General features: G+C 36.1%; 1 protein-coding gene across 1 annotated transcript in view; it reads right to left on the reverse strand.

The window, feature by feature from the left end:
• Positions 1 to 5115: 5115 nt before the first annotated feature.
• Positions 5116 to 20977, reverse strand: part of EBAG9 (estrogen receptor binding site associated antigen 9) — a 32806-nt gene continuing 16944 nt past the window's right edge. Inside the window, exons 3-7 of the mRNA XM_069081348.1 lie at positions 17378 to 17456; positions 17105 to 17263; positions 15396 to 15503; positions 12989 to 13080; positions 5116 to 5652 (exon numbers count right to left, since the gene is read on the reverse strand). Of these exons, the coding sequence (XP_068937449.1) occupies positions 5532 to 5652; positions 12989 to 13080; positions 15396 to 15503; positions 17105 to 17263; positions 17378 to 17456 (559 nt within the window). The 3' untranslated portion in view covers positions 5116 to 5531. The remainder of the gene's footprint in view (positions 5653 to 12988; positions 13081 to 15395; positions 15504 to 17104; positions 17264 to 17377; positions 17457 to 20977) is intronic.

Here is a 20977-nt window from a genome sequence, read left to right on the forward strand (position 1 = left end):
ACTGCAAAATAAAGGAACTGCCCTAATAAGCAATGTTTCTTTCCTAATTTTTGGTACGCTCCTCAAACATTCCTGAAATGTTATATGTAAAGGGTTCTCCTGTGTGAATACCACAATAGATCTCAAAGATTCCAAACTAATAAAACCTACACTTTTAAAAGAGCTGCTTCTTTTCAATTAACCTCTCTACTTCCGGATTTAGAGAAAGAAGGGACATTTAAGGTCATCTGAATCAACCCCCTAATTTTACAGTTGAGGAAACTGAGGCCAAGGGAAGTTAAGTGATTCATTCAAAGTAAATATGGTAATATGTAACAGTCAGTTGATAGCACTAAAATTCTCATAGTCACCTAAACCTCAAAATGTGGGAGTCATCTTTGATTGTCCCCTGCTGCTTTCTATCTTAAATCCAGAACATTTCTCATACCTCTTCTTCTCTCCATTCACTCTGCTAGGACCCTAGTCAACTAATCATTACTCTTTCCTGGACTATTATAATATTTCCTCAAGTGATCTCTATTCCTCTAGTCTTTCCAGTTCATTCTTTGCATTAGCCACTCTTTGCAAAATAATCTTCATAGGTCATGTATGTGAACATGTCACTCCTCTACTCAAAAATCTTTAGCCTAGCATTTAATGTCTTCTATAATATGGCTCCAAACGTAATTTTCAGCCTCTTTTAAATTATCCCCTCCTTACAGATACTACATTCCAGTAAAACTGTGTTACTGTTGTTTCCTATACTTAAACAGTGATCCCCTGGACCCATATGCATTCCCACATTGGCCATCTTTCATTCCTAAAATGTACTCTTGCCTCATTTTTGTTTTTCAGGATCCCCTTTCTTCAAATATTTATTAATCACCTCCTATATACAGCTCTAGGTACTTTGGAAGATAGAATCACAGAATCATAGAAACTGAGAGTGGAAAAGACCTCAGAGACGCTATAATCCAACTCATGTCTATAATTGAATTCCCTCTACAATTCCCCAACAAATGCACATATGTCCTCTACTTGAAAAATTCCAAGAAGGGGGTAACTGCTACCTACTAAAGAGCTTATTCCAGTCTTGGATAGCTCTAATTGTTAGGCAGTTTTAATTAACCTCAGAACACTTTCCTCCTTGTTTTGCCTGCCATGATCCTTGCCACCTACTTGCATGACGTTAAGAAAGTCATTTCCGGGCTACAGTTTCCTTCTTAAATGTAATGCTTGAACTAGTTGAACTCTAAGGGTCCCTCCAGCTAAGATCTTTGAAAACTAAGTGACAAGGTGGGAAGTTCACGTTGCCCTTAGTGCAGAAAGAATCGATTTAGGGTGACCAAAGACTACTTAATGTTTTCTGAATTTCCCTCTTTAACATGTAGTAGAGTGAGAGAATGTGTCACTTATATGGAATATTGCCAAGGACTGGAGCTTGAGCCAAGGTAATCCAGGCTAACTTCTCCCTACCATCTGGGGCACTTCATATTTTCACTAAACCCCGATGTGCCACACAGCCATCTGCAGCTACAGGAGCCAGCACACTTTGCAAAGATTGAGGACTTTTTTTCTCAAGCCAGGAGGTTGGTTGATGGGAAAGCAGGAAGATAGAACTCTTCTCAAGTCCACAGCCGTATTCCTTCCCCTTCTCTTTGAGATGACTTCTCTCCAAAAATTGAGCCCTTAATGAACTCTCACCTTTGCTTATTCCTATCTCTAAATTTGATCCACAGTTTGTTATTTTGGTGCCTCAGCCAAGCATCCCTTAAGCCAACATTGTGAAACTAGTGACATAAAAATAGAAGAATTTAAGAAAAATTCAGTTGAGCAGAAAGGGAAATCTTGGCTTGTGGGGTGAGGTCCTAGGAGAGAACAATATAATTCCAAGGTAGGATTAGCTCACTAGGTAAGCAGAAAACAAGCAAATGTACCACAAGGTTAACTTCCTGGGTTAATAATTCTCCCTACGGTAAATAAATGCTAAGCTCAGTTATTTTTACACTACTGAAAGAGTGAGAGTTGTCAAAACATAAATTAACTAATTTTAAAATAGCACAGTCATTGTAAATCATTGATCAATAAGAATTTATTAAGTACCTATTTGGTCCTAGGCTCAGTGGTAATGCCGGGGATACAAAGATAAAAGTGAAACTGTCTGTGTCCTCAAAGAGCTTCTGCTCTAATAGGGAAAACATAACACACGCATAAAGTACATGTATAATGTTTTTATTTTTGCCCCTCCCAATTTCAATGCTTATAAAAAAAATTGCTCTAATTATTGCTAGGTTCTAAACCTTCCAATATCTTTTCCCATCTTCCCCTTTATCTTCAGTCTTAAAGGAAAAGGTGGCCTCCTTCCTTTTTTTATTATTTTTTATGGCAAGGCAATGGGGTTATTTGCCCAGTCACACAGTGTCAACTGTCTGGGGTCTAACTGAGACCCAGATCCTCCTAACTCTAGGCCTGGTGTTCTATCTTCCTTGCTAAAGATATTTCTTTCACCAGTGATAAAAGTTTCCTCCCTATGGAGGAATGGCAAGTTAGTGAATGATGAGTGAAGGGATCAATTATTGATGGCTTTCCCAAGGGGTTTTACCCAGGAAGCCAAGGAGAGATAGAGGATGATAGCTAGCAAGGGTAGTAGTCAAGCAAGGATATTTTTTAAAGGATGAGAAAAACACAGGCATATTTGTAGGCAGCAAGAAAGGAGACTTCAGGGAGCAGTGGAAATCAAGTAAGTTAGTGCTTGAACTAAATCTTGAAGAGAGGGAGTCTATTAAGGTAGAGGTGAGGAGGGAGTATATTCCAGACACTGGACACAGCGCCCCTCCCACCCCCTAATCTTTAAAAAACAGAACAAAAAAAACCCCTCTCGCTTTATCCTGTCATCACCTTGAGCTATCATTCTGTATTTTACTCCTTCTTCTGCCCTCCCCCTTTCCTGATTAAACTCCTTGAAAAAGTCATCCAAGCTTACTCCCCACCTCCGTTTCCTCTCTTACTTTATTCTGAAACATCTGGTTTCTACCTTCATCTTTGAACTGAAACTGCCCTCTCCAAAGTTTTTGGTGATCTTTTGAACTGCCTCATCCAATGGCCTTTGCTTAATCCTGATTCTTCTGGACATTTTTGCAGCATTAAACGCTGTTGATACTCTCCTCTTTTTGTAATGTTGTTTTCCCTTTGGTTCTTTTTCTGGTTTTTCACCAACTCCTCAAATTTCTTTGTGGGATCCTCATCCCTGTCACACCCACGAACTGTGGAAGTCCCCTAAGGTACTGTCCAGAACCTCTACTCTTTTCATTATACACTACCTCACTTCATGATCTCCTCGTCAGTGTCCATGGGTTTATCATCTACATGCAGATTTCAATAGAAAACTATTTGAAAACACACAATTACACCAAAAGACATGCAAAAAATATCCCCAGGTATCCAACGATACATACATTGAAATGGATAAAAAGACAAAACAAATGAGATAAATTTTTTTCAGGACTCAAGGTTACCTTTTACATGACTCCTCTCTTAATCCTGTGAACTTATTATGTAGGTATTATATAATAATTATAATCACTCATAATATAATAATCATCACTCATCATTCACTAGCTTGCCATTCCTCTATAGGGAGGAAACTTTTATCAGTGGTGAAGGAATATCTCTATACCTATTGTAAGATGTACTTTTTATATGTACATGTTTTCTCCCCTGTAAGTTCCTTGAAGGTATGGAATATAGTTTTTTGTATTTCCTGTAATTAGCACAAATACTACATTGCCAGTCACTAAACATTTATTGGTGGATTAATTTAAATAGAAAACTTTAAACTAGATTTTAAAATCTTGGCAATGTACATAACCCAAACAATAACTGAGTTGGGGGAGAGGGGTGGAGAATGAACAGAAAAATTGTTGCAAAATACTGAGATTCTAAGACGGGAAATTCAATGGCAGAAAAACTTCTCCAGATACTTAATTTGACTTTCTGAAGGTGCTGTTTGGGGCTTCAACAAAAGGGATTTTATTTTTTAAAGTCAACTTTGTGTAAAACCAATAACCACATATATAGGTGTTGGAAACTTAACAGATCATTGACAGATCCTCCATCCATAAAAATCCAGTCAGATTCTGATTAATTTTTTTGTGTGGCTTTACAATTACACTAGAGAATATAACTTTTATTAAACTGGCATATTTTGTTAAGGCTCTTTATGTTTGGAAGTGAGAAACAGAGTTGAGGAAAAAAACACAATGAAAAGTTCCAAAGATATTTTAGGACGGATCAATTACCCTGGGTATTACATTTTAGCTCTAGTACAGAAACTAGTGGATCTTTAGTAACCACTCAAACTTTTAAATTAAAAAAATATTAAAACTTATCAATCAAAATGATGCTTGGGATTCAGAATAAGTTAATTCAGAAGGATATTTAAATCCTATATGGCAAAAGTTATCTTGATTTACTTTATAAATAATTTAATGAATCGACAATATTTTTATAGTTAATATAGGAAACTTGTATTATGTCAAATGCATGCAGTTAATACTAAAAACCCATTATTATGTTTCAAAATATTAGAACTAAAAGCTTTCTGAATATGTAAAGGTTAAATTGATGGATCTGGGGGACTAAAGTAATTAAGACATATTATCTCTAAAACCCTAAACAGAAATTCTACTAGAGATTTATTGAAATATATGTCAAATGTAAAAATGCCTGCCACAACTGCAGCTGACTTGTTATTTGTCCATATGCTACACATGCAATATAAATTTGGTAAAATTGAAAAATGTTATAGCTTTGCAGGAAACTCTAAAATTATATAGTCTAACACACTCATTTTAGAAATAAGGAAACTGAGGTACAGAAAAATTTAGCTACATATTACATGTATCAGCTATGTATTACAACACTTTCTACCAAAAATCTTTGATGCAGAAACTCTATATGACAATCTAGAAAGAAAACTAAGCATTCAATGGCTTTTCTTCAACAAAATTAAAATTCTCACATCTCTTAATGCTCTATGAAATTTTGACATTAACCATACCACTCCAAATCAGAGGAAACATGTATATGCCACATTGTAAAACATGTGATTCAGGATAAGTAACCATGTAGACAAAGTATTCTTTAAAATTGTTTATTTCATTTTTTACACACATTGAATGAAAGCATAATAGACAGCAGAGCAGGTTCTCCCACCAGAAAATTATTTACACCCAATTTTTCCAAGCTAGAAATATGAACTTGAAGAGTTACTGGTATATCCCATTTGTAATAATTTCTCTGCAGCAATCAACTTTCTCATATGTTTGGAAGATACTGAAGAAAAATAATGTCTTATAAGTCTTTTCATTTTGTTTAAGTCCCATCTACTAGCAGTTCAAGTGGCGATGGGAGAATCCTGGTATCCAGGAAGGCCTGATGAACACATCAAAATCAAGCAGCTTGTTTGTATTCTAAAAATACTTTTAAACTCATACAAATGATGCTCATAATGTGGAGCTCAAAATCCTTCAAATGGAAATGTCAAACATCTGTTATGACAGTTTCACACCAATTTTGTTCTGTTCTTTCTTCATTAGTCGTTGTGCTTCTTTTTCCATTTTCTTCCTTTGTTGTTCTGCTGCTCTCTTTTCTCTGTCAGCTATTTTCTGCTGTCTAAAATTGAAAAAACAAACAAACATGTATTTTCTCATATTTCAAAAATGACATATCCCTAAAGCTATAAGCATTCCTCGAGGGGAAACATCTTTATCCCTAATAACAAAAAAAAGCTGATAAATTATAGGCCTAGATAATGCAATGTTTCACATCCATCATCCCATTTTAACCTTCATATCATCTTAGTTTTATCTTTATAACATTCGTGTAGGAGTGTGATATTAATCTGCACTTTACAGACAGGGAAACTGAGGCATGGTACTTAAGTGATTTGCTCAACATATAATCAGTCAGTGACAGTGTGTGTGGATGAGAAATTGTTTCCTGAGTATTACTGGTTACCAATTATACCAGGTGTCACAGCAACAAATATGTTGTGATCTTAGGTTGAATCAATAGAAATAAAATGTCCAGAAAGGGTTTAATGATATTGTACTTTCTCTGTATCCTGACCTGGTGAGACTATACCTGAAGTATTGTATTCAATCCTGGATGCATTATTTTAGGAAGGAAACTAACCAACTTAAAGATAGCATGTTCAAAGGAAGGCAATCAAGATGGAGAGGGGATTAAAAACCATGCCATATGGGGATTGAAGGACCTAGAGGTATTTATCCCAGAGAATTTAAGATTTAATAGGGAAAAGGATAAAAGATGACTGCTTTCCTTTGTATCACCAACATTTAGCATGGTACCTGGCACATGGGGGGGGGCACTTAATAAATGCTAGCTGACTGAGAGACACTAAAGAAGATGAAAACAGCAACATAATCTGATCAGAGAAAGTACACACAAAGGAAATCCATGTAGGAGGAACAATGTTAAGGGTGCTGAAATTTGATTCTCAAGGTTCTCTGAAAGGGATAGTGGAGAAAGGAGGAGGAGAAAAAAAGGAAAAGGAGAAAAGGAGGGAGGAGGAAGAAGAGATTTTAAAGTGTATGGACAATATTACTACCAAAAGAAGGTGATTGGGAAAACATAAGTAAGTAGCCTCTGACTCATCTACTTACTATTCTCATCTGTATAAAATATGAGAATGATCTATATATGTATTCAAGACATCCTTGATATTGTTACTAATATAGAAAAAGATTAAGGACAAAAAAAACCCCAGCCCCCAAAAGGGGGTAACCAAGGGAAATATAAGGTAAAGTTATATTTGCAAACTGAATAATCACCATCAGAACTAAGAGATAACTAGATTATGAACTAAAGGATAGGCATAGGGGTTAGGTAGACCTATTCCTATAGGGAACTCCTGGGTGAGAAATTCCCTCTAACAATGCAGGTTAGAACCTTCACTGAAACTTATAGTCTTACAAAGTTGTCTAGAACATTGAGGGGTTAAGTGCCTTGTTCAAGGTCACAGTGTGTGTCTGAAGGGGGACTTGAACTCAAGTATTCCTGGTTCTAAGCTCAGTGAGCTCAATATCAGTTAATTGCAATAAATAAAAGTGTTATTGGCACCAAAAGCCATAGCAAGTAATTAATATCTGTTGAATTAAATGTTTTTGTCTGTGCAAGCAGGGTTATATTATGAATGGCTTCCATCCTTTGGGACCCAAAGATAGTATTCCTCTTCCTATCTAATGCTCACCAGAAGGTCTTAGGAGGCTGAAACATACTTTTATAACTTACAAAGGTCCCTCTGAGCTGGCAGAGGCATATCACAACTCAAATCATTATCACTCTCTGGCTCAGAGCTTGTAGCATTGTTTACCTAAACATCATCTGTTAATTGGCAATGCCCTTATGTTCTCTTGTCACAGAGTAGTAGCTTTAAAAATACTTACTGAATGATTAACAGAAGAACCTAAAAACTATATTGGGAAATTGAGGAGGAAGGGGAGGATTTGAATTAGCTATATTCAATGTGACAATGCTTCTACACTTAGAATACATTCATAACCATATGTAAAAGTCTCATTAGGGTTACCCTTAACTGAAATTGTAAAACTCCTCAGGTTTTTGTCTTCAGGATGATTTAAATCACATATAATGTGAGGATAATATCCAAAGGTTAAAAATAAATAACATGAAGCAAAAATTAAATGTGTCATCCTCTTACATGATGTATCTAATATAAAATTTTCAGTTTACATATGCAAATTATTTTCTCTGAATTAAAATGTAATCTTCCATGTTCTGACTAAATATCGATAATTCTTGGTGTTATTAACATGTATAATTTTTTAAAATAGTGCACTTAAAAAGAAAAAGAATAATCTTTATATCCAAGGACTAAATCCTTAAGGATACACAACAGTAGTTTCAGCTGTTATATGGCTCCCTCTGCTGGCTAAATAAATTAGTTTTAATTTTTATTTGGTACTGTGGGATGACACTCCTAATCAACAAAGGCAATCCTTTAGTTGTTCAGGAATTCTGACTAAGGTTCAAAATAAATTTCTATAACGTATATTATTTTGAATTTATTATATTCTTAAAGGAAAAATAAGTTGTATATGACAGAATCACAGTTTCATGGACTGTTTTTTCTGTTACACTTTGTATACGAAAATGCTGATCTAATTTGTTAAATTAAGTTTAGAATAAAGAAGTTCTTAAAAATAAAATTAAACCTATCATTTTCTTTCTACAATTGCAAAACCTTTATGCTTCCATAATAAATATTTATTTCAAAAACAAATTTTGAAATTTGAAAATAAAACCAGAAATATTATTTCTAAATGCAAAAAAAAAGGGCTTTAATATTTCTGGAGAGTTCATCAAAATATCTAATGGCAGTGATATCTTGCCAGATTAGAACATCTACCTACAAAACTTATTAACTTTCCTCATCTCCTCCTTTCCCAATCTCTTTCCATCTCCTCTCACTTCTCTATTTCAATAAATAGCAATAATGACTTTAATAACTACTCACCCTTCTATTGGGCTGAAAGATTTCCAAAGCATCTCTCTCTTCTTACTAAATACTATAATTCAGGTTCAATCCAATGAACCTTTATTAAAGGAAAGTATGGGAAAGTCTATTATGGGGAAATTACTTTTTCTGGCTATGAGAGAACTCTCAGAGTCAGAAAGGACTACAGAGACCACCTAGTCCAACCCTGTAGAAAACAGAAGTAGTATTGTAGAACTGGAGAAAAGCAAAGCATTCAATATTTTTTTTGGTAAAGAGAAGAGAGTGACATCTTGGAAAAATGAAGAGTCTAGAAACTATGGGCCAGCAAGACAGGTTTCAATTCTTGCAAAAGTGGATGGTTTGTGAGTAGTTGGAAAGGATATGGTGATCAATAACAGCTGGAATGGCTTCATTAAGAACAAGTTATATGAGACTATTTCCTTTTTGACAGGGTTTCAGATAGAGTGGTAAAATGCTTTAGACATCATCTACCAGAATTCTGGCAAGGCAATTCACATCACAACCTTCTCATGATAAGATGGAAAGATACCAGTTAGCAGAAAGGACAATTTAGACTGAGACTAAGAATCTTAAGAGTAGTGAATAATAGCTTAATATAAACTTGAAGGGGAAGGACCGCAAGAGCTGTCCTTAGTCCTAGTTTGATAGTTTTATCAGTTATTTACATAATAATATAGGTGGTATCCTTTTTACATATCCAGATGATGTGAAGTTGCAAGGGATAGTTAATGTTAAAAGAGAGTAGAGAGCTAAGATGGCAGAGTAGAAGCAGGATGTCCCTGCTGCTCCTACTTCCACCTTCCCCAATCCATGTAAAAAGGGGACTCTAAACAAACTTTGGAGCTGCAAAACCCACAAAATGACACAAAGAAGCTAACCTAGCAGGCCGGCAGGAATTGGCTAGTGCAGCACTGTGGGAGCCAAGCCCAGCCCCACACAGAGGCTTTAGCCCCAGGGCGGGCTTGACCAGCCGGAGGGAAGCTAAATCAGCAGCAGCTGTGCCCGTTTCCAGATTTATCAACACACAGATGTGAAGGACAAAGTGAGAGGTCAGTGCAGTCTGGACTTTGGGACTAGTAAGTGGGAGTGCATGGGTTTTGCCCCTGGGGCAAGAAGCCACTGAGGCCCCGGCACAGCCAGCCAGCATCACATGGCAGCTTCAGCTCCTGGCCTGCAGAGTGTAGGGGGACCAAGCACCAGTCTGAGGAGTAATTGCTCTTGTTTTAACCTGCTTAGATCTGGATTGCAGTCTAGGGTAGAGGTCCTGGGGCGTATGTCCAGCTTGCCAGAGTATGTGGAGACCTCAGAGAGGGTATTCATCTAATACCTCTGGCAACTGAGAAAACCCCAGTGTTTGAGACGAAAGCTCCCCTGTCTGCTGGCAGAGGCCTACTGTGGCAAAAAGCCCAGGAGTCAAGTGACTGAGGGGCGATGACCAGGCAAAGGAAACAAAGCAGACAGAAGATTCCAACGTTACACTCCTATTTTGGGGACAAAAAGGAGCAAAGCATGGAACAGGAGGAAGACAGTGAAGTCAGAACTCCTGCACCAAAAGCTTCAAAGGAAAATATGAGCTTGTTACAAGCCATAGAGAACCTTAAGAAGCAGATAAAAGAAGTGGAGGAAAAATTGGGAAGAGAAATGAGAACAATGCAAGAAAATTATGAAATGAGAGTCAACAGCCTGACTGAGGAAAATAATACCTTAAAAAACAGACTGACTCAAATGGCAAAAGAGGCTCAAAAAGGCAATGAGGAGGAGAATGCCTTAAAAAGTCGAATTGGCCGGATGGAAAAAGAATCTCAAAAGCTCAATGAGGAGAATCATGGCTTCAAGAATTAGACTGGAGCAAATGGAAGCAAGTGACTTTATGAGAAATCAAGATGCTGTTAAACAGATCCAAACAAATGAAAGAATAGAAGGCAATGTGAAATATCTCATGGGAAAAACCACTGACCTGGAAAATAGATCCAGGAGAGATAATTTAAAAATTATTGGACTACCTGAAAGCCATGATCAAAGTAAGAACCTAGAAATCATAATCCAGGAAGTTCTCAAAGAAAACTGCCCTGATGTTTTAGAATCAGAAGGCAAAATAGAGGTTGAAAAAATCCACCGATCACCTCCTGAAAAAGACCCCAAAAAGAAAACTCCTAGGAATATTATAGCCAGGTTCTGGAATTCCCAGATTAAGGAGAGAATATTACAAGCAACCAGGAAGAAATAATTTGAATATTGTGGAAACACAATCAGGATAACCCAGGATCTGGCAGCTTCTACACTGAGGGATCGAAGGGCTTGGAATATGATATTCCAGAGGTCAAAGGAGCTGGCATTAAAACCAAGAGTCACCTACCCAGCAAAACTGGGTATCATGTTTCAGGGGAAAATATGGTCATTCAGTGGAATAGAGGACTTTCAAGCATTCTTGCTGAAAAAACCAGAGTTGAACAGAAAATTTGACATTCAGATACAAGAAGCAAGAGAAGGTAAACAGGGAAAAGAAATCATAAGGAACTTATCAAAGTTGAACTATTAACATTCCTACATAGAAAAACAATAATTGTAACTTATGAAACTTTTCTCAGTAGTTGAAGGGAATAGAAATATATATATGAGGGTATATGGGCATATGAATACATATGTGAATGTGTGTATACATGTTTACAGGTATACATAGATAGAGAGCACAGGACCAATTTAACAGGAAGGGATGATACTTAAAAGGTGAAATTAAGAGGTGAGAGAGGAATATAATGAGAGGAGATGGGGAGAGACAGAATGGGGTAAACTATCTCATACAGAAGAGGCAAGGGGAAATGGCTACAATGGAGGGGAAGAATAGGAAGGCAAAAGGGAAAGGGCCAACCTTATTCCCATTGAATTTGGCTTGAGGAGAGAATGAAATACATACTAAGTAGGGTATCTCACCCTACAGGAGAGTAGGGGGGGGAAGGGGATGAGAGAGGGGTGACAGAAGGGAGGGCAGGCTGGCGGGGAGGGAAGTTGGAAGCACCCACTTTTGAAAAGGGACAGGATCAAAGTAGAGAATAGAACAAGTGGGAGGTGGGATAGGAGGGAGGGAAATATAGTCAGTCTTTTACAATATATCCACTATGTTACTGTTTTGCATTAGCCACACATGTACATCCTAAACTGAACTGCTTATCTTCCCAGTAAGTGTGGGTGACAAGGGAGGAAGGGAATGAATCTGGAATTCAAAGTTTTAAAATTAAATATGTATGTGTGTGTGTGTATATGTATATATATACACACTATTATCAATAATATTTTACATGTAATTGGGAAATAAGATATACAGGCACTGGGGCATAGAGATCCACTGGAAAAGTCGAAAGGGTACTGGAGAAAATATGGGAGAGAGAAGATTGGAGGAGGGGATATCCTGTGGGACTGCTATTTTGGGGGGGTGGGTAGGGGAAAAACGGGGAGAAAATTTGTAACTCAAAATCTGGCGGAAATGAATGATGTAAATCAGAAGTTAATAAAGCATTTGGAAAAAAGAAAAAAAAAGAGAGTAATACAAAAGATGTGTGAAGCCATGTGGTAGAATGGAAGGGGCACTGACTCTGGAACAGAAGGGACTTTATGTTCAAATTCTGCCTCTGATTCTTACTACCTCTGTGATTTCAGGCAAGTCAAATTTTCTAGGTCTCAGTTTTCTCATCTATAAAATGAAGGGGTTAGACTACAGGGTCTTTAAGATCCCTTTCAGCTCTAGACCTCTGATCCTATACTTGGAAAGGACAGGAAATAGATGTAGTAAGTTCTACAAACAAGATATTGCAATAGTATGATTGAATTGTTAAAAGGCCTTGTGACTAGAGTGGTAGCAATGGGAAGAGAGAGAAGCAGATAGATATAATGGATGTTTGGGAAGGAGAAGTAATAGGATTTGGTAACTGACTAAATATGAAAGATGAAGGAAAGGAAAGAGTAAAAGATATCCCAAAGATAGTGACCTAAGAGGAAACTATCATCCTCCTTCTAGTCATACATATCTGAAATTTCATCCTTTTCTGAATCAATAAATTGCCAAGGCTATTCAATTCTACCATCATAAAATCTCACATCCATGCCCTTATTCCCACTCATGCAACCACTCTCATAGTTTAAGACCTCAGCCCCTTTTGCAAGGCCCAGTGCAATAATTTCTAATTAGTTTCTTTGACTCTAGTCTCTTCCTTCTCAAAACAAACCAAGACAGCTGCCAAATGCAAAGTCCTAAAACACAAATCTGACCATGTCAACTCTCCTGCTTAAAAATCTTCAGAGGCTCCCTTTTTCCTTTAGAATAAAATATAAAACCTGTAGTCTAGAATTTAAAGCCCTCCATGATTGGGTTTCTCCAGGCCTCTCTTCAGGTCTTTTCATATGATTCCCCTTCATGTACTTTTTATGCCAAGTGGTAGTAATGTTCTTTACCTCAAGACTTCCTCTGCCTGCCAGGTTGCATCTTCTTCTTCTTCCCATGCATTTGTATTCTCCTGCCAGGTATCCAAATCACCTAATTCAGGCTATAGTAAAGAAGAAAAAAAGCAAGTAATTATAAGAAGATGATAGAAAGAAAAAAAACTATAAAAATCAGTGATAATACATGGGGTTCCAAAACACTTCTGTGGAACATAAGAATGCCTCAAGGCAACATATAATTAGTGGTTTATTATATGGAACAGTGGCCAACAGCCTTTTTAAACTAGAGCCATGCTATGTACAAATATATAATTTGATATTATCGATTGCTTCAACTTCCTTGTCTTTACTCCATTTAGGTCAAGCACTATGATATTATTTTAGACTTAAAACTAGATCAGTTATAAGACAGACCCTGAAAACCTAACAGTTACTAGTAAATGATTTCCCTTTATTTCCTTTTACCAGAGGGAAAAAAAGTTAGTACTTGCAACTCACTTTTACATACCAGTGAAAAGTCCTTTCTTCATAACAACTGTTAGGTAAGAGAGGACATCATGAAACAATGAAAGAAGAATTCCAGCTACAGCAGACCCTTCAGCATTTGTGAAAGGGTGCCATAAAACAGGACATTTGCTGGACACTAGATAGAAGATGGATAGTAGAATGTAGAGTACATCATGTTTCTATGTCTTTACTCCAAAGGGATACCAGAAGGTCTTTGACTAACAGCCTCTTAGGTGATAATATGATTAAATTTGGTGAAGCACACATTTTACAATCTTCTAAACTCATCATAATACCTTGCTCTGGCTATCAGAAGTCATTTTTAGTGGCATATTAGAAACTGTTAGGATCATTCTCATACTCTATCTCCCTTTCTAACTTCATTTTTCATCTTCTGTATCCTTTCCATGCTCTCCAGAAACCCACTGTGACTGTCCACAGTCTACATCACTTAATCCTGCCCTTGAGAATATACCCTTTCTCCTCATCAACAAAATTAAGGTCCTATTCTCTGAATACAGAATTATGTAGGATCTGATTATATGAATATAATCATTCACATTAATGTATGAATGAACAAAGGAGCAGTGCTCTGGATATTGGTGGCAATGAGAGACCAAGTCAGATAACACCATGGGGCTGGTGTAGGCCTGATGACCCCTGTTGTCCCAGGCTCTGGCAGGTATTTCTCTACTCTGATACCAATCTTTCCCAGAACCTTGGCTTGTGTGAGTGGCGTGCCTGGCCTCAGTGCCTCTAGGTTCCTGCTAGATTCTCTTTTGGCAGCACTTAGGTGGTACAGAAGGGGCTGGAGTCTGGAAGAGTCATCTTCCTGAGTTCAAATTTGGCCTCAGACACTTACTAGCGGTGTGACCCTAAGCAAGTCACTTAACCCTGTTTGCCTCAATTTCCTCATCTAGAAAATGAGCTGGAGACGGAAATGGCAAACCACTCCAATATCACTGCCAAGAAAATCCCAGAAAGCATCACAAAGGTTCAGATATAACTGAAAATGACTGAACAAAAATGAACGAACAATTTCTTAACCTAAAATAATATTTAATTGGTAAGGAATGTAATTTTATGGAGGGTGAGGAAGACAAGTTTTTGAAAGTCTTTAGCTTCTCTTTGACTATTTCCTAGGTTACTTCATCCTACTCCATCCCTTACCAAGACTCTCAAAAATAAAAATATATTAAATCAACAAGGTAACCATGTACCATCCCTCCTTTATTTAATCATAACTTTAAAAGGCTCAGACTACACATAGCTCAGTAAAACAGTCACTGATTGAGGAGAGAGCATGGGGATGCACAGTCAACCATAAACACCTGAAAGCCTAAATAATGAATTAGAATAACATGGAATATTCTAAAATGTTATCAAATAGTTCCCTAGTCTGGGGCAGTAACAGAACAAAACTAATTAGATTTTCTTATATGAAGTAGCCTAAAATTGCTCAAATTTATCAATTATTCCATAGAATAATGCTTTACTGATGTAAAGGAATATTCATACATTCTAATGTCTTGTAATACTTGAGGCTCTAAAATTGAAAACATGCATAAAAGTACAAATTCTATATCTTACATATCAAAAAGCTTTTGAAAAGATGCAAACTTAATTTACTTATACCTTCACTTTTTTAAGTGAAAAATCTTTTGATTAGTCACCACTAATTTAAAGAAAAGAATTCTGAGTATAACATTCAGTATCCTCCCACTGTTAATGTGTATGCATAAACGAAGACCTCAATATTTTATGAAAATATATTCTTATAAAAGGCTAGAAAGAATACAAATGCCAAATTTGTCTATGGCAGGCATAGAATTTCTCTTGCTGTAACTGTCTTCACAGACAGTCATAGTAATTACTTTTTTTCCCATAAAAAAAATTCTACCAGAATACTTACAGATTGGTGAATAAAAGGAATATCTTGTGTAGCTGCTAATCTACTAGAGAAACCTGTAGTACCATCTGGGATGCCAAAATTTAATGGTTCTCTTTTCTTTATAATAATCTGAAAGATAACATTGAATACAATTGGGACTTTTTTACTTGTTGAATTGTAAATAAATCAGCTTGTAAAGCATATAAATTATACAAAACACTGTAATTTTTGATTCACAATATGGACATAGTCACTTAAAGATACAAAAAGTATCAAGTAGTAATTACACAAATGTCTCATTAAATAGTAGGAAGAGTCTATGCTGCTTTTTAGGGTCACGGGGTTTAGAACTCCAAGGCATCTTAAAAACCATCTAGTCCAGGCCCCTCATTTTACAAATGAGGATACTGAAACACAAAAAGGTAGGTGGCTTTCCTAAGGCCACACCAGGATATATAATCACAGATTCTCTCACTCCACCATTCTGCTTTAAATGCAAACATGCTGGGTCATATATTGTCAAATGAGTAATTCTCTTAATTAGTACTGCATATTTCTGGAACTTAATTAATCCTTTCCAAAAACATAAAATTAACATCCAGGAAAAAGTTTAATAAATATTCAGCTGATGGAAGATGCCCACCAAAGTGGATATACTTAAAAAAATTCTGTGCAAAAATAATTCTTTAAAATATCTTCTATTTCTTAAGAGGGATAGGATAAGAATGGCTGATTTAGCACATATTTAACACTACTATTTAAGAAACAATTCAGAGCACAATTGTAGCTCACAGTAGGTCAGTTGTGTGTTATAATGTGATGGAAAACACAGTTATACAGAACAAAATTTAAAAGGTGAATCCTGATACAGAAATGTTGAAAATAATTATGGCTTATTTATTTCAACAAATATAAAGAGGCAGGTAGGTGGTACAGTGGATAGAGCACTGGGCTTGGAGTCAGGAAGACCTGAGTTCAAATCCAGCTTCAGACACTTACTAGTTGTGTGGCCCTAGGCAAGTCACTTAACCTCTATTTGCCTCAATTTCCCTATCAGTAAAATGGGGATAATACTAGCACTTACCTCCCAGGGATGTTCAGATATAATGACATCTGATATAATGATATAATTATTATTAATGATATAATAATTGTTTAGTACCTGTGCAATAAAATTATGTTTTGTGCATAATATATGAACATTAATTATTATTATTGTGGTAGTTGTCATTTTACAAATACAAAACCTTTTATTTTTCATTGTGATTACTCTCTCACTCAACAGTGATTACTAACCTAATATCAGTACTGGCTAGATGGTTTTTGTAAGTTGTAACCAAAGAAATCATTACCTTGTAGACAACCTGGTGATGAACATCTCTAAAACATAAGTAGGTTGCTCCTTCAACAAGGGACAACAGCCCATCATAGGGCTCATACTCACAGCCTTTCTAGCACAAGGCTTACCAGAGCTTAAACTTAATTAGCATACCCTTCAAGAATACAGGTTGCCTCCACAACATAATGGGGCACTGGGACAGGGCTTTAGAGAAAAACAACCACCACCACCACCAAAAAAAATTCATCATCAAGAGCTTAATTAGGAAAGGGCTTTCTATGATTTCTTTGTTAGACAATTCTAATTAGAATAAGAAAACATTTTCAATTACAAACTCTTTTAAATATAATTAATCAATTCCAAATAATTCCACTGAGTTCCACAGACATACTTTCTGTGTTTTCCTTATAGTTGGTGCCATGTCTTTAAAATAGTCAGGTTCCAACTGTTCCATTGTATTTTGTTGTGCTGTTCCATTTCCATTTCCTCCTTCAATCTTTATACTTGTGGGTGCATCTTCATCCCAGGAGCTCCAGTCTTCAACTTCTGACTAAATGTAATTGAATAACATCATGTTAACCACAAAAAGAAATCAAATTTATATGCAACAATAATTATTTAAATGAGAATTAGTTAAATCAAGTGAACCCTTTGCAGAAGTCACCTGCTTAGGAACTGGTGAATAATCCACTGTGGTTGGCAAAGTTATTTGATCTCCACTTAATTTCCGTCCTCTGCCTGACCTGAAATAAAAATATGAATAATTCCTTTCCAAACTACTAAACAACAAACAATATTAATCACTGGATGGAAAAAAAAAAAGACTTGCAAGATAAAACTGAAGAATGACAAACTTACTTCTTAATATAGCTACTACTTAACATATCAATAAATCAAGAAAAGACATGAATAAATGATTTTGAAGATTTAAAAAAAATAATGGAAAAAGAGAGTGATGGTATAACAAAGTATCTAGCATACTTTGGATTTTAATAGTTAAGGAAGAGAAAACTAAATTGTCAGTTCCTTCCTGAAACTAAAGAAAAAAGCAGTATGCTTTCTTCCAATTATTGATCACATTTTAGAAGACCCAGGAGAAAAGAATTTAATTCCTTGGATTATAGAAAAACTTTTTGCTTTCATCTCCTGAATGATATTCATGTAAAAATTTATTCTATGTATGATGAGGATCTTACTAAAAGCATTTTCTGACCAACTTGAAGGATAGTTGTGAAAGTTATCCAAACCAAAGATATTTTCTTTCATGCAAAAATGATCATTTACTTAATTTTTCAAAATTTTTGATACACATTAAAACTATAGCAACTTTATGTCTTTTTTGCTTTCACATTCTTCCTGCTATCAACACAATGATCTGTGAAAGAAGGAACCACTTATAATACTCTTTATATGCCCCATAACATCTAGCACAGTGTACTACACATAGAAACTCAGTAAAAATCCACTCAATGAACAAAGGAATAAAAACTTTAGTAGTACTAAAAGCCAACAAAAAAGACTTCTCATTTCCCACCAATGCTCTGTTTGGTTTCCATTCCAGGAGTATCATGCTGTTCCACATGAGATCATCATTAGAAATCTCATCATCACGAAGACTGCTTCAACTAAGGTACTCAACACTTCCTCACTATCCTTACTTAGTTGCCTCTCTTCTCTAACTGGAACAAAACAAAACAAAAAAGTTCTCTCTAAAGCTTCCCTTTACAGAGAGCTTAGAATTCCCAAACCTTCGTTTCCCACCAGCTGCTCTGCTTGGTTTCAATTCCACAAACATACTGCTGGGAAGCTTTGGTGATCCCCCACTTCACCTACAGCTTCCTTTTGTGTACTGTCTTCTATTAGATTGTAAGCTCCTTGAGGACAGGGACTGTTTTTCTTATTTGTATCCTCATTAATAAATATTTATTGACTACTAACCAAATAAAGCCAAAAAAAAAAGCCTGTTAATTAAAAGAGCAATACAATTTTTACCAATGTTTTCCTTCTCCTATAAACTTTATAAAATGTTTCTCCTCAATACATTAATGAATTTTTTTCATTTAAAAAATACACTTAGGAGGTGGCTAGGTGGCACAGTGAATACAACACTGGCCCTGGAGTCAGGAGTTCCTGAGTTCAAATCCGGCCTCAGACACTTAACACAAAAACTAGCCGTGTGACCTTGGACAAGTCACTTAACCCCAACTGCCCTCTCCCCCCAAAAATGAAAATAACATTAAAACTTAAACTATGGGCATATACTAGAAAGAGTGCTGTTGTAACCTAGCTAGCTGTGTTATATGCCAGAGGTATCAAACTCATAGCCCCAAATCCTGAGTACAGCCTGAATCAAATTAAAATGTAATTGGGAAACATTTAACAAAAAAAGTAAGAATACAACAAAGCAGGTACTATTAATTTGCAGTTTACTAAGTCAATATACAGCTTGCAGGAATCCATTTATATCTGAGTATGACACCACTGATATAAGCTACTATATAATTATGGAAATAAAAGAAAGATGGTAGCTATGTTGCTGGAGCTGATATAAATTCAATGAAACCAAACACTTATTAAGTACTTATATGCTAAGCACTACAGATACAAGAACAAAAAAAAAAGTTTCTCTGCCTTCAAAACACTTATATCCTATTGAAGAAGCCAGGAGATTCTCCAGGATGAAAAAGAATCCTTATGATTCAGAAATGAGAAACAACAATAGCAAAAGGAAAATCCCAAAGTCTATAAAGTGCTTCTAAATTTTGAGTGCTACAAAATAGGCTTTTGCAACCCAAACACTGATAATTAACCTTCAGAACTAAATAACTTTCCACAAATAGTCCAAATTGTTGGTTTGTTTATCTGAATGGGGAGGGGAGGAAGGGGAGAATTCATTTCATTGAAATTTGCTTATGTAGCAGCAAGCACCCCAGCATTCCCAGGGTGGCTGCCAACACAGGTTCTTAGATCTGCTTTACTAAAGGAAAGCAACTCAAAATGGGTTAATGATCTTGCTTTAATCAATCAAACATATCATTTACCTAGTTCAGGGGAAAAAGCACCCCAAACTTCAGAGTATACAGAGATCATGAGCAAACAGAAACATTTCAAGCAGACAGGCCTCCAACTGTCCAACCATTACATCCATACCTAGTCAGTCACCAGAGAGGGAAGCAGCAACATCTGGGTTTTTCAAAGCCAGGGGGCTCTCAACGGCTGCCCAGGGTCTCATCTGGTTAAATCACACAACACTTCTCAAAGTGAGCCCCAAAACAACGCCTCACATAAGGGATTATATAGCCTTCTCCTGGCTCAGAGAATGTAACAACCCTCTTGACCCACTGCCCAATCACAAAGTATCTCCTGTAAAACAAGCCTCCCACCACAAGCTCCAGGTGCACTTAACCTAGGGGCAGGGAAGATCTTAAAAATCTACATTCCCATAACAGCTTACAAACCAATAGTCTAGTATCCCTATGTCCTGCAACAAAAAAGGTATTCCTTATCCTATACAATAAAGGAAAACCAATAACTATGTACATACTTTCCCTAGAGACTTTTGGTAAAACATTTCTTAAAATACCTCAAACTTGATGTAATAAATATAAAACAAAACTTTTAGAAAATATAGTTTTTTATTTAATTCAGTATGCTACTGTACAGTTCTACTTAAAATATAGAGATGAGGCAAAAAAGAAAACAAAACCCTACAAAATAATTTGTATATGCTTTAAATATAATTCAGTTCTCATAAAATACTGATATAAAATGCTACATAATCATTGGAAAGAAATAGGGTCCTGTTTTGAAAGAAGCAATTCAAAAGAGTCAGAGGCTAATTGTTGCTAAGGTAACCTCAATACTTCAAAAAGTACTACTATATTGAAAATGAGTATGCCTTTATAGATTAATATTAGCATCTCTACCGTATAGAATTAATTTGGGTTGTTTCTGCTTCAGGTTAAGAGTTTTCTATAAAAACAGCCTTAAAAAAATAGCAATTGTGATTTCATCAGTATCAGGAATTTCCAGAGAGGAAGTCTCTCTATCAATAGAGACTGGCAACTACTTTCATCAACATACAGTCTTACACAGTTATCTTGGGACACTGAGAAGTTAAGCGACTTGTTAACTATAACAGAGTCATTATGTGTCAGAGACCTTGTTAATAAGTCTTTAGACTGAGGTCAACTTTCTATCTAATATGCCATGCCGCTTCACTTAAAGTAGCCCTAATGTAACATTAAAAAAAATTAACTACTTA

Source organism: Petaurus breviceps, unplaced genomic scaffold (assembly GCF_028583685.1).
Source record: "Petaurus breviceps papuanus isolate PSGF00001 unplaced genomic scaffold, PetGlider_PUasm1.0 98, whole genome shotgun sequence".
Lineage (NCBI taxonomy): Eukaryota > Metazoa > Chordata > Mammalia > Diprotodontia > Petauridae > Petaurus > Petaurus breviceps.